Raw genomic sequence first — 15,292 nt, forward strand, 5'->3', positions numbered from 1 at the left:
AATTAGACTTGGAGCATCCTGAGAGAGGGCTGAGCAGCTGATTTACTCCCTGAGGTTCCATTCCTAAGGTCGTGTTCTTCTCTCACTCAGTCTGCTCTCCTTTGGGAATGCTGTCAGAGCCACAGGGTTACTCCCCAACCATGCAGCCAGCGTTAGTAAGAAGACTAGGCCTGAACACGCGGCAACCGGATGAGAGCATCACGGCGAACCAGAACGACGACAAAGGGGTCCTGAGTTAGGACAGTGATGGCGGCAAGGAGGAGGAGGAGATGGGGCAAAACGCGGTAAAGGCAATAGTGATGTGATCTGGCTGCAGAATTGGCTGTTGGGGAAAAGAAGAGACAAACCAAAGTTTTGAGCTTTAAGCACCACTTGGGTTCAAACCCTGGTTCTGGTTTTTTTGTTTTGTTTTGTTTTGTTTTGTTTTTAAGAGACAGGGCTTCTCTGTGTAGTTTTGATGCCTGTCCCGGAACTCACTCTGTAGACCAGGCTGGCCTCGAACTCACAGAAATCCGCCTGCCTCTGCCTCCCGAGTGCTGAGATTAAAGACGTGCGCCACCGTCGCCCCGTTTGGTTCTGATTCTTACTAGTCTGGGACATACACAGACCACCTCTTAGTACCTTTGTGATCTTGCAATTCATTTTATCGAGCCTTCAAAATTTTCATCCTCTATAAAACAGGGAGACTAATACCCATCATAATAACTGACGTAGAGGCTTCGGTAGAAGATAAGATCGTGGCCACAGCGCCTTGTATACAGTAAGTAGTGCACAGATGGGGAGTGTGAGAAAACAAAGACAAGAATACACTGGGTGGAGGTGCAGTCTTTACTACAAATACCTTCACCCAAACGGGTTCTGTTAAAGTCTGATAATTTTACTCACAGACCTCCTCCCCGGCGGGGCGGGGACGGGAGAGGGAGGTCCTACTTCCGGAGCCCCTCTGTAAAGTAGAATGATGCACTTTGCACTAAGAGCCCAAGTCAACCACGCCTCTTGTTTGCTAGTTTATGTTCCTTAAACTAAAACAGCTGAGTCTACAGTTAAGCCCTCTGACCTCACACTCTTCATTTGCTGGAGAAGGACAGGGTAACGACAGCCAGGCCGTACCAATTCCCCTGACAGGCAAGCAAGTGCCAGAAAGGAATGGTCTCATGCGTTCTGATTAAAGGATTAACCAGAAGCGTTTACCCCAAGGACTCAGAGAGGCCGGGCTTCATTGCTCTTACGTCAGGCTCTTAAGCCATTAATAAAATGTGCTCACGACTGTCCTCAGTTCTGTCCACATGGACAGGACGGGAGATGTGCAAACAGAGGCGCTTTTCTTGGCCGCGCCTCCCGCTTCAAGGCCAGTGCCAAGTCTGGCTGTGTGCTGGCCCTGTGCTCCGGCAGGTATGTCCCCGGCCATTCTCCAGACCCCGGCCTCTGGCGGGGACAGGCGGGTCGGCAGGGCGGCGTGTCATCTCTCAAGCCGCAGGAAGCACGTTCCTGGGATGCTCGCTGGGCTCCATAAACATCTAATAACTCCCGGTCCACAGGAGCCCAGAGTCGCCGTCTGGGTCCACGCCCACGCCGAGCGGGGCGGGGGGGGGGATACCCTCTCCGGGGCGCCAGGGCGCGGGCAGTCCCTCCAGGCGAGCGCCACCCCGCGGGCGCGCACCGCCGAGGCCGGCGGGAACCATGGCAACGCACGAGGCTCGCCGCCGCCGCCGCCGCCGCCGGTCCTCCGCCGCGCGTGCTGACGCTGCGCGGCGCGCCGGATTGTGACGCAGCCGGGTTCCGGGTTCTCGAGCGACCGCGGGCGCTGCCTCGGGGGGCCCCCTCGCAACGGCAGCAACGGCCGAGGCAGGCGGGGTCAAGATGGTGGCTCCGCTGGCGGGGGAGGCGCTGGAGGGAGGAGGAGCCAGACCCTAGCCGGCCGGAAACACCGACGCCCCGAGGCCTCCGGGGAGCCGTTGCCGCCGCCGCCGCCGCCGCCGCCGCCCCCTGCTCCATCGAGGGACGACGCGAGCGGGCGGCGGGGCGGGCCGGGACCCAGGACAGGAGGGCGGGCCGGGGGGGCGGAGCCACTCTCCTCGGCGCCCGCCCCGGCCGCGGCCCCGGGCCTCCTCCCCCCGCATCTCCCGCCCCGCTCCGCCCTGCCCGGCCCGCCCAGCCCCGGTGTGGCAGCGGCTCATGGCGGCGGTGGGGCCCCCGCAGCAGCAGCAGCAGCAGCAGCAGCAGCAGGTGCGGATGGCCCAGCAGCAGGTCTGGGCGGCGCTCGAAGTGGCGCTCCGGGTGCCCTGCCTCTACATCATCGACGCCATCTTCAACTCCTACTACGATTCCAGCCAAAGCCGGTTCTGCATCGGGCTCCAGATCTTTCTCCGGCTCCTTGGTAAGGAAGGACAGCGGGGGGGATAGCCCGCGGGCGGGCCGAGGCGGGCCCCTGCCCCGGGACGGGACGGGCGCGGCAGGGCACACCGGTGGGTACGCGGCTTGGGGAACCGCGATTGGATGGTCCCCATAAGGGCCTTTTGGCGGGGTGCGGGGACCCAAGATCCTCGTGCCAGCGTTGACAGCGGAGTGGTTCGGTTGGCACTTGGATGAGGTGAGGTTTAGAAAGCACGGCTGTGTGAGCATGCGGCTCCCTGCCGGCTGTTTCTCTTGGGGAATGACTGACTGCTGGCTTACCGCGCGCGTCCTATGCGACAGCCCTGGGAAAAACAACTGTCCCGGTCTCGCCGTGTGTGTGTGTGACCTTGGACTGGAGCCAGAGCTTGAGCCCCCCGTGTGCCCCTTCTCTCGATGTGGAGTATGTTGTCACGTCTGTTGTCTTGGAGTCCCCAGGATCGCGAAGTGTTTGAGGGAAATGGGGCCAGACAAGCCACGAGACAGGGTTGAATGTCAGACCTTGAAACCATTTCCAGAAGTCACCGCGAGGAAGGTTATACTTAAAACGAACCCTAAAATCTTCCTATGAGTAAATAATAAGGTGTTGGGTGTGACTTTGAAAACCTGCCCCCAAGGGTGATGAGACACTTGCAAGAGACTTAGGAAAATCGGTCCTTCGTTTCATATGGACTGGGTACTAAGAGCATTTTATTTTTCACTTTCTATTTCTCTGTGCGATGCATTACCAGGGTGAGAAACACTATAAAGGGATGTTTCTTCTTATCAGTTTGACAGATTTTGTTGATGAGGTAGATGTTAAGTGGGTTCTTGCTTTCGAAGTATTGTGGGTTGCGGGGAGCAGGCTGATAGTGAAGGTCCTCACCAAGACTGTCCAAAGTACAAGCATCTGTTGCGTATTCCCACAGAAAAGGAGTGTCAGTAAAGGCAGAATTTTGTTCTTAAGCAGTTTACTTTTGCAGAGCATTTTCACAGGTATTCCCTAATCTGCCAGGCACCCCTCAAAGGTGGGTAGTGTTATTCTCACTTTACAAGCGAAGGAACGGGGTTGGAGAAGTGAAGTGTTTGAGATTTGGCGCACAGCTGCTAAGTGCTTGCCAGAGTCTCCAGAGCCCCTCTGACAGGAGGATTACCTTCTTCCTCGGTGTTGAAGTACAGTGCAGGGCAGGGCATTAACTGTCGGGGCTCCTCTGACAGGAGGATTACCTTCTTCCTCGGTGTTGAAGTACAGTGCAGGGCAGTGCATTAACTGTCGGGGCTCATCGTAACAGTAGGACGAAAAACATGGAAGTGATGTTCTGTGAGCATGGGACTTAGGAGTAATCTGCTGGGTACACAAGTTCAGCCAGTCTGCTTTTCTCTGTAGAAGTTCCTGCCACCGTTCTCTCTGGTAAAATGAGTGCTGTATGTGAGAAGAGGCTGCATATTCATTTCAGAGATAGTATAGCCACTGTCTTGGAGGTCTTCAGGGCATAATAACTGCAGGTTCTGGCAACTCTTTGGGGACCTGGTGATTAAATGCACTGCCCTGTTGAGTACCCACCACTAGCTAGGTCCAAAGAAAGGAGTTTTCTGTAGTTAAGTCGTTTGTAGTAAGACTGTTAAGAAAGCAGCTGTTCCCCTTGCCCACTCTCCATATATTTTTTTCTTCTTCACCGAAGTTTCGTATTTGGGGATTTAAATAAGAACCGCTGGTGATCCAGTGAACTGTTCTGTGCTTTGGCTTTGTAAAGATGGACAGTGATGGTATTGTCAACACAAAAACACAACTTTCACCTCAAATGGGATAAGAGATAGCTTATTCTGGAACCAAATACGAGTGACTGGCCCAGGAACACTGATTGAGGTTACCCCAAATTCCATGTTCCAACGCAGTAACAGTTTGCTCAAGTTTTTATAACAAAGCAGAGTGTCATGAATCGATTTAAAAAACAGTGGAAACAATAAGTAGTTGGGTCAAAGCAAAGCCGAGACTCCTCTGTCTGCTATGGACCCAGGATAGTATGTGAGGGCACGCCAAGCCTGTGGTTGTTGGGAATGAAGGCTTAAGTTAATGTATTTCAGATAGTTTTTATCTGTTAGTCACTGGATGCTCACTAAGTCTCACTCACAAGGAGTGACTAAGGGCTAAACATAGTCTCAGATAAATTGTAATTAGGTTCTAGACCTGCAACATTCCAACCTCTCCACGGTCATTGAAGGTCTCATCACTCAGCCTTGCAGAAGGCACAGCTGCTTTTCGGAACTTCTGTCCACAGTATATATCACGGAGTTTAGGACAATAACACAGTTAGGGTAATAACCCTTTAAAACATCATTCGGCTCTTCATGTGTTCGCTGTTCGTATGATCACTTTTCAAAAAAAGTTTAATGCTTCAATTAAGACTATACTTTTTTACAGATATTTCATCCTTTTGAAATCACCAAATATTTATCAGAAAAATTTTATTCCAGAATATTGAGTCAGATTTTATGAGCAATTAAAAGTCGGCTTCTAAATGTATCATCCAACTATTCCCTAAATTGTAGCAGAATAGTTGTGCTAATATTTTGTTTGTAAGAATGAAAAATGTGCTGGGTGGTGGTACAAACCTTTAATCCCAGCACTCAGGAGCAGAGGCGGGGGATCTCTGTGAGTTCGTGGCCAGCCTGGGCTACAGAGTTGAGTTCCAGGACAACCAAGGGATACACAGAGAAACCCTGTCTCAAAAAACCAAAATAAATAAATAAAATAAAAATGAAAAAAAATTAGTTTTTGTGATTGAAAATAAATGGCCTTAAATGAAAGTAATGACATGTTGTGTATTAAAGGTCTGCGTGGAGACTAGCTGGAACTTCCCATTATTATCAGCTATACTGCTCACTGTTGCCCAACACACCCTTTTCAAACATTACTAATTTTATATGTCAGTGTCTGCAGCTTTACTCCCTCTTGGTTCAGCAACTGCACTTTCATTTGGTGTCCAACCAATTTGAGATCAAAAGGTCAGAAAGTAAAGCCTTTCATTTTAGAGATAGAAAGAAAACCATAGCAGTGTGTACATTTTGGAACATAAAACTGTTTCTTAGGAAGTATTAAAAATATTAACTGGAACTTGTCCCACAGCAACATAATGCTGAATTAGCAAATGTAAATACAGTAGAGAAGATGTGAGCGTAGGAGCTCGTTTTAATAGTATTACTCACATGGTGGTAATTCATTGAAGTGGCAAAGGGTTTTCTAAGCATAAAAGAAAACCCAGAAATTACAAGGAACAGTAAATTTGAGTGTTTGAAAATGAAAAACGTCTTTATTGCAAATCTTTTAAAAATGACAAGCAGAAGAAAATGTTTATATCATGTAGAGTAAGCCCTTTAAAAAAAAGCATCTGCTTCCATAATAAAGTGAGCACTTTACAATAGATAAATTTCAGGTGGCCAGGAAAATAAATAGTTTCTAGGGACTGGAGAGATGGCTCAGAGGTTAAGAGCACTGGCTGCTTTTCCAGAGGTCCTGAGTTCAATTCCCAGCATCTGCAAGGTGGCTCACAACCATCTGTAATAGGATCTGATGCCCTCACATGCAGGTATACATACAGGGCACTCATCATATATATGTGTAGCTAGAGTTTTCCTGCCTGGCCCACAGTCAGGACAAATCTCTCTCACCTGCCAGTCCCACAGCCACTCAAACCCGACCAAGAAAACACAGAGACTTATATTGCTTACAAACTGTATGGCCGTGGCAGGCTTCTTGCTAACTGTTCTTACAGCTTAAATTAATCCATTTCCATTAATCTATACCTTGCCACATGGCTCGTGGCTTACCAGCATCTTCACATGCTGTTTCTCATCATGGCAGCTGGCAGTGTCTCTCTGACTCAGCTTTCCACTTCCCAGCTTTATTCTCCTCCTTGTCCCACCTACACTTCCTGCCTAGCCAATGGCCAATCAGTGTTTTATTTATTGACCAATCAGAGCAACACATTTGCCATACAGAACATCCTACAGCATATATGTAAAAATATGTGTATAAGCTTTACTTATAATGATGGAAATACACTTTATCTGTTAGATTAGTAAAGAATTCAAAGTATGATTTAAAATTATTTGGCAGAGGTGTTTACCTATTTGAAATGGGTAAATTTATATAATTTGGTAAGCCATCACCTCTGTGTAAAGCATTTGGCATTATCAATTGATACTGATTGAGAGAGGCAGGGTCTCATGTAGCCTAGGCTGGCCCCAGATTGAAGAAGACCTTGAGCTTTTGATTCTCTTGCCTCCACCTCCACTGATGAGATTACAAGCATGTACCACACTGGAGCTGGTTTTACAAGATGCTAGTGATTGAACCCAGGCTGTCAAGTGTGCGAGGTCGGCAAGTATTCCTGCCATCTGTGCTATACTCCAGCCTTCCAGTGATATTTACTCAATACCTTTTGACTCACAATTCCAGTTCTAAAGGCCTAGATTTTAGTTATACTACACTATGAGCAAGGATGTTAGTTACAGCATTATTGAAAGTAACAAAATGGCAGTCTTTAGACTTACTCTAAGTGTGTATTAGTTGGGAATCTGTTCACTGTAAAAGAGTGAGAATTTTCTTTGGTACTGATTGAGATCATTGATTCAGTAGAAAGAAACCTGTGATGTGAGAAAGCAAAATGAAGCAGGAGTAATTGTGTCTGGCCGAGGACTAGACTGAGATTTCTCAGCAGTAGCTCTCTTGACATTTTGGACACATAAATATGGGGATAGGGCACTATTCTCTAAACGTACAATTTTTTTGCCTTCTATGTCTTCTACCTACTTGATATCAGTAACACCCCTGACCTCAGTTGTCATAACCAAATTTGTCCCTAGATTCTGCCAAATGCCCCTAAGGAGGGAGGAATCTAATGCTGGTTGAGAAATGGACAAATAGACTAGGAACATAAAATACATAGCTTAGAAACAGACACCAGTTTAATAGAAACTTGGTGGGTTTTGGAGGGAGAATTGAATGCAGGTCCATGGAAATAACTATGAAGTATTTAGTGATAATTTACTTAATATGGAAAAATTACTCATTCCCTTTCTCTTATTTGTATGAAGAGTTAATTTGTAGAAAGTAAAAGATTATAAATTGAATTTTTACCATTAAAAACCTCTTATAATAAAGGAGCATCTAAAACATAAAAGACTGGATGTAAACCTGGACATTACTTATGATCAACAAATAATTTATGTTGAGAATATTTTAATTGCACATAAATAGGGAAAACTGCCAGCACCATATTGTGTTAGTCGTTTTGTTGTGACAACATACCAAAGATTGACCTGTTGGAAGGAGGGAAGGGTTATTTGAACTTCAGGGTTCAGAGAGTTCAGTCCATGGACGCTCGGTTCATTGATTTGGGGCCTGTGGTGAAGCGTAGCATCATGACCAAAGGCCACGGCAGAGAAAGTTGCTTATCTCATGGCAGACAGGAAGCACAGAGAAACAGGAAGGAGCCAAGATGAGTTATACCTTTAAAAGCATCCCTTTCAAAATCCCACTATCCCCACCGCCCCTGCAAGGGACCTGCTGCCTCCAGCTAGGCCGCACCTAGTCCATTCAGCTTTGAATTCATCCTTGGAATAACCCATTGTTGGAATTAGAGCTCTGATGATCCAGTCACCACTCTCAACACGGCCAGGGACTAAGTCTGATTCAGCATAGCCTTTTGGGAGGACACTTGTCCAAACCCTAATAAATGGACAAAAGGTAAAGTGGCATTTACAGAAAACCCCTGAATAGTTGGTAGGAATGGAAGAAATTACTCAGTGGTCAGGAAAAAGTTTAAGTTATCATTTGAGGGGAGAATTACCCTGATTACACATTGTTCAGAGGAACCCTTATCATAAGTACTAATGAGTGTCAATTAAAAATAATGTGGGGGACAGGTGGTGATGGCACACGGTTTTAATCCCAGCACTTGGGTAGCGGAGGCAGGTAGATCTCTGTAAGTTCAAGGCCAGCCTGATCACTTTGTAGAGTGAGTTCCTGGACAGCCAGGCCAGGGCTACATAGAGAAACCTTGTCTCAAAAAAGCCATTTCTAGAGGAAATGTTCTCAGAAATAATATAAAACAAATTATAAAATATTAGTAGATTCAATATTACAAATGTAAAACCTCAAAAGGCACTGTCCGTATGTATTTCTGTATGAGTGTGTGTGTATACTTGTCAGGGTGTATGAGAATCAAGTTGTTCCACATCTTTGGTGTCAGTAAGACAGTGTGATGATAGCAAAAAAAGGCATTTTTCTTTCTTCTTCCACATTCAGTCCAGAATGTTTCTCCTCTGGTCAACAGAATGTGTGTGGGGGTTTCCCCTCACCAAAAGCCAGCTCCGTGGCAAATTCTTCAGTGGGTAGGTACCACTGCTTATCCTGTAATTTAGTTCAGCACTGATATCCCATTTTCTAGGATGAGAGGTCAGTCACACAAGACTGCCCCTCACTTCAGATGCCAGTGTTGAGGTTGTGTGGCCTGTGCCTCTAACATGTGCTGTCCTTCAGAGTTTCCCTGACCTACCTTTGTGTTCCCTTAATTACTAGAACGGCAGACAGAATCTGAGGAAATGCCATAGTTGTCCATTCAGTACAAAGGACACCTATGGAAGAGGTAGATGTACAGGGTACAGTAAGGTGACGAGGGGAGGAGACTGTGTGGAGTCTGTGTCCCATCAGGTTTCCAACCTCAGGAACTGCAGGTTCCAGAGCTGTCTGGAGCTCAGAAGTCAGCCCTGCTGGGGTTTTCGTTGCTTCATTGTGTAGGCATGTTATTAAATCATCAGCCTCTAACTTAGCTACTCAGTTCTGTCCCTCTCCATCCTCAGAAGTAGGGCTAGGAATGGGACCAAACCCTGTGACAGTCCGTCTCCAACCTGAGGCGATCCAGAAGCTCCAAACTGTCCTCCATTGCATTCCGGTTCATGACAGTCTTATCACTGTGCCTTCCACAGCTTTTAGAAGTTGTAAGTTTGGAATCTGGATGAAGACCAGACAGATAGTTCATATTATAGATGGGAACAACTCTTCTGAGCAGGGTATGGTGGTACATGCCACCATGGAAGCAGAGGCAGGCAGATCTCTGAGTTCAAGGACAGCTAGGGCTCTGTGGAGAGACCCTGTCTCCAAAAACCAAAACCACCACCTCTTCAGGGTTTGGCTTTTTAAAATCCATGTTCACATATGTTAATACATTCATACTTGTTAAAATTTTAATTTTATGAAAAAAACAACCTAGGATACCATTATTGTTTTGAAATAAGGGAGAAATGTATTTGTTAGTGTGCTGCCTTGCTGTATTTCACATTCTATAGCCTACTTTCGAATGCTTTAAAGGTACTCCAGGATCTGCACAGGTGTAAATGTTACTTTACTTCCTTCTAAATTCTCGTCAGAAGTTTGCAGAAGAGGTTAGGAATGAAGACACTGTAAAGGGTTTGCACTCTGGTGGGGCCCTCCCTTAATCTTAGCACTTTGGAGACCCAGGTAGGAAGGCACAAGTTGAAGGCTAGTTTGGGACACACAGCAAGTCCCTGTCTCAGAAACAAAGAGTTCATGCTGTCCTGTGTGAAATACATGGAGTTACCCCTCCTCTCCTGTTTTTGTGTCTTGGTTTTAGAAATCTAATTGAAAAAGTCCTGAACTCTTTGGTGAATTCAGTTCAAATATTAATTCAAAGCTCCTGAGTTGGACTTTTCTACCTTGCAAACCTTAAACACTCTAATTATGGAGTCTAGGACTGAAATTCCCAAGTTGTGGTTTAATTCAATTCTCTTTCTGCATCCCAGGGTGGTGTTTTCAAAGAAAGTGGGGTCCCTTATGAGCCCTAATGAAAATAGCCCCTGGGCTTCCTTAGACAAAAAATGGACCCTAAGAAGGGACCTCATGTCTGAAGGAATGTAAAGAACCTTAACAGTGCTCCCCAAAGATCACCAACTGAAACATTTACTTTGGAGACTTATTATTTGGGGAGTTGGTATTTTTTCTGTAAAGTGAGAGTTGGTTCTCCCCATATAAAAGATCTGTCGGTAGACTTTGGGGAGGAATGATAACAACTGTGGGCTACTTTTGGAGTGTTTGTTAATTATACACTGAGAGTGTCGTTTTCCACAGGGAAGAGACGTATCAAGCCTAGGGGTGGTGGCACGTGCCCGCAATTCCAGCATCTAGGAGGCTGAAGCAGGTATAGGTTGGAGGCCAGCCTTGAGAGTATATATACATATATATATATATATATATATACATATATATATACATATATATACACACACACATATATATATACACGTGTATGTGTGTATATATATATGTATGTATGTATGTATGTATGTATGTATGTATGTATGTATAGTGAGGCCCTGATTTGGAGGGAAGGAGGGATCAGGTTACTTGTCAGGCCATACCCAGACTTGGAGGTTGAAATGTCATTACAATACTTACCCTCTTCTGCCATTGGCACTTGTTTCTGTACAAGCATTCCTAATAGCCAAGCCAGTCCTCTATTTGTGTGTATAAATAAGATTCAGAGAAAAAGTTATTAGGTTTTAAAAAAAGACTAAAAGTTCAACTAAGGTCATGACTAGTTAGTGGTAGGGGCTGATATGCTACTCTGAATAGCAAGTTGACACAAAACATTTTAGTACTTGTTTTACTTTCTCTCTCTAAGTGGCATAAAATAGAACTTAAGTTATCTTGATGTTGACTCAACTTAGAAGATCAGTTATGCTAGGGATTTTCCATGTAGAAAGCAAGGTAGCAGATGGCCTCTTGCAGGCTGCAGTAGTACCATCTTCCATTCTAGGGGAGAACTGTTAATGCTCCAGACAATCCCATCTTCTCGGGGAGCAGGCAGAACTTACTCCGATTTACATATTTTCAGGTGCGTGCGTGCGTTCTTTTCACAAAGGACCTGATGTTTAGGCACAGGTAATCCCTTAAAGGAACTAACCATTGTCCCAGCCCTTTATATGTATGTATATATGTATACACACACACACATATATATATATATGCATAGACTGAGATACAGCATTCTTCTTGGTGGCACACTGAAAGGAAAGCTACTCAGTGTTTATGGCTTCTTAGCTATGTCTCTCCCCTTTCCTAGATTTCAGTTTTCAGTCAGGCTCTATTTTGTGATCATCTTTAAGAGCATAATACATATGGTACTGAAACATTGCCCCAATAAATAAGTCTTTCTTTTGTATAAAGCATTGTGGGATCCATTTATTTATAAGGCGGGGATATAACTATGTAATAAGGTGATACCTCCATGGATAATTACAGATTTCACTATCTGGTAGTATATACAAAAAATGTTCTGTGGGGATGCTGAATGAACAGTATAATCTCTAGGATAGGTAGGATTTGAAAAGTCAAGAGTGAAGAAATGTGGGGCTATCATTCTAAGGAATATACCGCAGATGTAATTACGGTAGAGGAAGGAGCATTTGGCACAGTAGTGTGTGTTGGGAAGCAAAGTTTGAGGGTGTGGAGCCCAGAGCATCATCAGAAGAATAATGGTAGCTTTCTTGAAATTAGGTTCTAGAAAAGGCAGATGAGGTTTGCAGTTATAGTTTAGGAGAACTAGGTGAGCAGTTTTATTTCATTCCTGTACTTTAAACCTAGTACAGTAATGTAGTCATGGTGATTTCACTTAAAAATACATCTGTTTAGGCAGAGTACATTGGTGGCACTTGATATGGATCATCAGACCACTTACAGTAGTTACACATGGAATAATGGGAGTGATGTGGGAGTGACGTTTAGGGCCATCTTTTAAAATGTGGTTTGGTTTTTCTGAGGGTAACTTTTGCTATCTGAAGAAGTGATTCAGTAATTTGTAGGAAAGGGAAACTTGGAGGCATTTCCAAAATGTGAAGGAAAGTAGTTGGGGCCTGAGTTTGGACCCTTAGAGAATACGCATGTCTAAGAAACAAGAGTTGAAATAAGAGTTCAGTTGGAAGAAAAGGAGGTACTGGGTAAAAATAGAGAACTTCACCTGATTGCCTGAAGAACACTTTAGGAAAGGATTCTGAAGCCAGGTAGGAACAAGCCTTCCATTCTAGTCATTCTTATTCTTTTTTTTTTTTTTTTTTTTTTTTTTTTTTTTTTTTTTTTTTTCGAGACAGGGTTTCTCTATGTAGCTTTGCGCCTTTCCTGGAACTCACTTGGTAGTCCAGGCTGGCCTCGAACTCACAGAGATCCGCCTGGCTCTGCCTCCCGAGTGCTGGGATTAAAGGCGTGCGCCACCACCGCCCGGCCTAGTCATTCTTATTCTTAACGGTCTTATTTTTGTGGAGTACATTAAACTTTTTAATCATTATGAAATTATATAGGCAGTGTCCTCTTGAGTTTTAAAACTTACCAAAAGGTGTATATCATTACAAATTTGTCTTGAAGGTAATTTAATAATCTCATGCTGGGATATATACCATGACAAACAGAATTACTTTAGAAACCAGAAAATATGGGGCCAGGTTTTTTAAAATGACATGTTTAGTTGGTCTGGCCTTTAGAACTCTTAAGTTGCCTTGAGGTTTAACAACTATGAAAATACCATAATAATCAGGAAGAAAGTTCTAATTGCTAGTATGAAAACATGCTTAAGAATCTTTCTTTTGAACAATATTTTCTTTTTCCTGTAGGTATAATTGTGTCCAGTGTTGTTCTGATCTTGTCACAGCGATCACTTTTCAAGTTTTACATGTACAGCTCAGCCTTTCTGTTAGCTGCAACTTCAGTGTTGGTGAATTACTACGCTGCTTTGCACATTGACTTCTATGGTGCCTACAACACAACAGCTTTTGGAATCGAGCTGCTTCCTCGGAAAGGGCCCTCGCTGTGGATGGCACTCATCGTCCTGCAGCTAACCTTTGGAATTGGCTATGTCACCCTACTCCAGATTCAGTCCATCTATTCACAGTTAATTATTTTGAATATCTTGGTTCCTGTAATCGGCTTAATCACAGAGCTACCATTGCACATCAGAGAGACTTTAGTTTTCACCTCTTCTTTGATCCTCATATTAAATACAGTGCTCGTCTTGGCAGTGAAACTTAAGTGGTTTTATTATTCCACACGGTACGTTTACCTGTTAGTGAGGCATATGTACCGAATTTATGGATTACAGTTATTGATGGAGGACACATGGAAGAGGATTCGTTTCCCAGATATACTTCGGGTTTTCTGGCTAACAAGAATTACAGCTCAGGCAACAGTGTTAATGTACATTTTAAAGATGGCAAATGAAACTGAGTCCTTCTTTATTTCTTGGGATGATTTCTGGGACCTCATTTGCAATCTGATAATTAGTGGATGCGATTCTACACTAACTGTACTAGGCATGAGTGCTGTAATCTCTTCGATAGCCCATTATTTGGGCCTGGGAATACTGGCCTTTATTGGATCAACCGAAGAAGATGACAGGCGGCTTGGCTTCGTAGCCCCTGTTCTATTTTTCATTTTGGCTCTTCAGACTGGTTTGAGTGGGCTGCGACCCGAAGAGAGACTTGTTCGCTTAAGTAGAAACATGTGCCTTCTATTAACTGCAGTCCTGCATTTCATCCACGGAATGACAGACCCCGTGCTAATGTCTCTCAGTGCCTCCCACGTGTCCTCATTCCATAGACACTTCCCTGTGCTGTTTGTCTCTGCTTGCCTGTTTATTCTTCCTGTTTTACTCAGTTATGTTCTTTGGCATCACTATGCACTCAACACATGGTTGTTTGCAGTCACAGCCTTCTGTGTGGAACTCTGCTTGAAAGTGATAGTTTCTCTCACCGTTTATACGCTATTCATGATTGATGGCTACTATAATGTCCTCTGGGAAAAGCTTGATGATTATGTCTACTTTGTCCGCTCGACAGGCAATATTATCGAATTTATATTTGGAGTAGTAATGTTTGGGAATGGGGCCTATACCATGATGTTTGAGTCAGGAAGTAAAATCCGGGCTTGTATGATGTGCCTACATGCATATTTTAACATCTACTTACAAGTAAAAAATGGCTGGAAGACATTCATGAATCGTAGAACTGCTGTTAAGAAAATCAATTCACTCCCTGAGATAAAAGGGAGCCACTTGCAAGAAATAGATGATGTATGTGCAATCTGCTATCATGAGTTTACAACATCTGCTCGTATTACACCGTGTAATCATTATTTCCATGCGCTCTGCCTTCGGAAATGGCTGTACATTCAAGATACGTGTCCAATGTGCCATCAAAAAGTGTACATCGAAGATGATATCAAGGATAATTCAAATATATCTAACAACAATGGATTTATTGCACCCAATGAAAATCAGAATCCAGAGGAAGCTTTACGAGAAGACGCTGCTGGATCTGACCGCGAATTGCACGAGGATGACAGTACGGACTGTGATGATGATGATGGTCAAAGGGAAAGGAACGGACCGATTCAGCACACGGGCGCAGTGGCGGCGGGCGGCGGCGGCAGCAGAATTTAATGATGACACTGATTAAAGTAGCATTTACTAATCACTGAGGTATTTGTTTAAAATTCAGTTCATCCAAAATGGAGTGCTATGCTTCATGTCAGAGTGTAACCAAGCACAAAAGCAGTATCGCTGTGGAAACTGTGAATGATGTTCCGTTTACTGTGATGTGCTACTGTAAATATACCTCTTTAATTACTTCTGGTCTCTTTGGTGACCTATTTAAATTTGTGTACATTATTGTACATAGAATAAAATGTTTTCACGTTTTTATGACAAAATTTGAACAAATAACTTCTTAATAGAGATAATGATCATACGGTGCGACAGCTGTGCCAAAGATTCCTCCATGAAATTAGAGTAATCTAATGCTGGACCCTAGTTTTTCCTTAAAATGAGTGGGAAAATGAAAAGTATAAAATTACAGA

At 44.3% G+C, this 15,292-nt stretch overlaps 1 protein-coding gene across 1 annotated transcript; it reads left to right on the top strand.

Moving 5' to 3' along the window:
* The first annotated feature begins 2,081 nt into the window (after nucleotides 1-2,081).
* Rnf139 (ring finger protein 139) lies at nucleotides 2,082-15,063 on the top strand. The gene is made up of 2 exons (XM_052747872.1): nucleotides 2,082-2,377; nucleotides 13,054-15,063. The coding sequence occupies exons 1-2, from the start codon at nucleotides 2,176-2,178 to the stop codon at nucleotides 14,874-14,876; spliced, it is 2,025 nt and encodes a 674-aa protein (XP_052603832.1). The 5' UTR covers nucleotides 2,082-2,175; the 3' UTR covers nucleotides 14,877-15,063.
* The last annotated feature ends 229 nt before the right edge of the window (nucleotides 15,064-15,292 follow it).

Source organism: Peromyscus californicus, unplaced genomic scaffold (genome assembly GCF_007827085.1).
Source record: "Peromyscus californicus insignis strain IS unplaced genomic scaffold, ASM782708v3 Scaffold_20__1_contigs__length_68692818, whole genome shotgun sequence".
NCBI lineage: Eukaryota > Metazoa > Chordata > Mammalia > Rodentia > Cricetidae > Peromyscus > Peromyscus californicus.

Excerpts from the sequence above, each read along its gene's own strand:
- Rnf139 (XM_052747872.1), top strand. The coding sequence starts at position 2,176 with ATGGCGGCGGTGGGGCCCCCGCAGCAGCAGCAGCAGCAGCAGCAGCAG. Across the intron at positions 2,378-13,053 it reads GATCTTTCTCCGGCTCCTTG|GTATAATTGTGTCCAGTGTT; the intron begins GTAAGGAAGGAC and ends TTTTTCCTGTAG.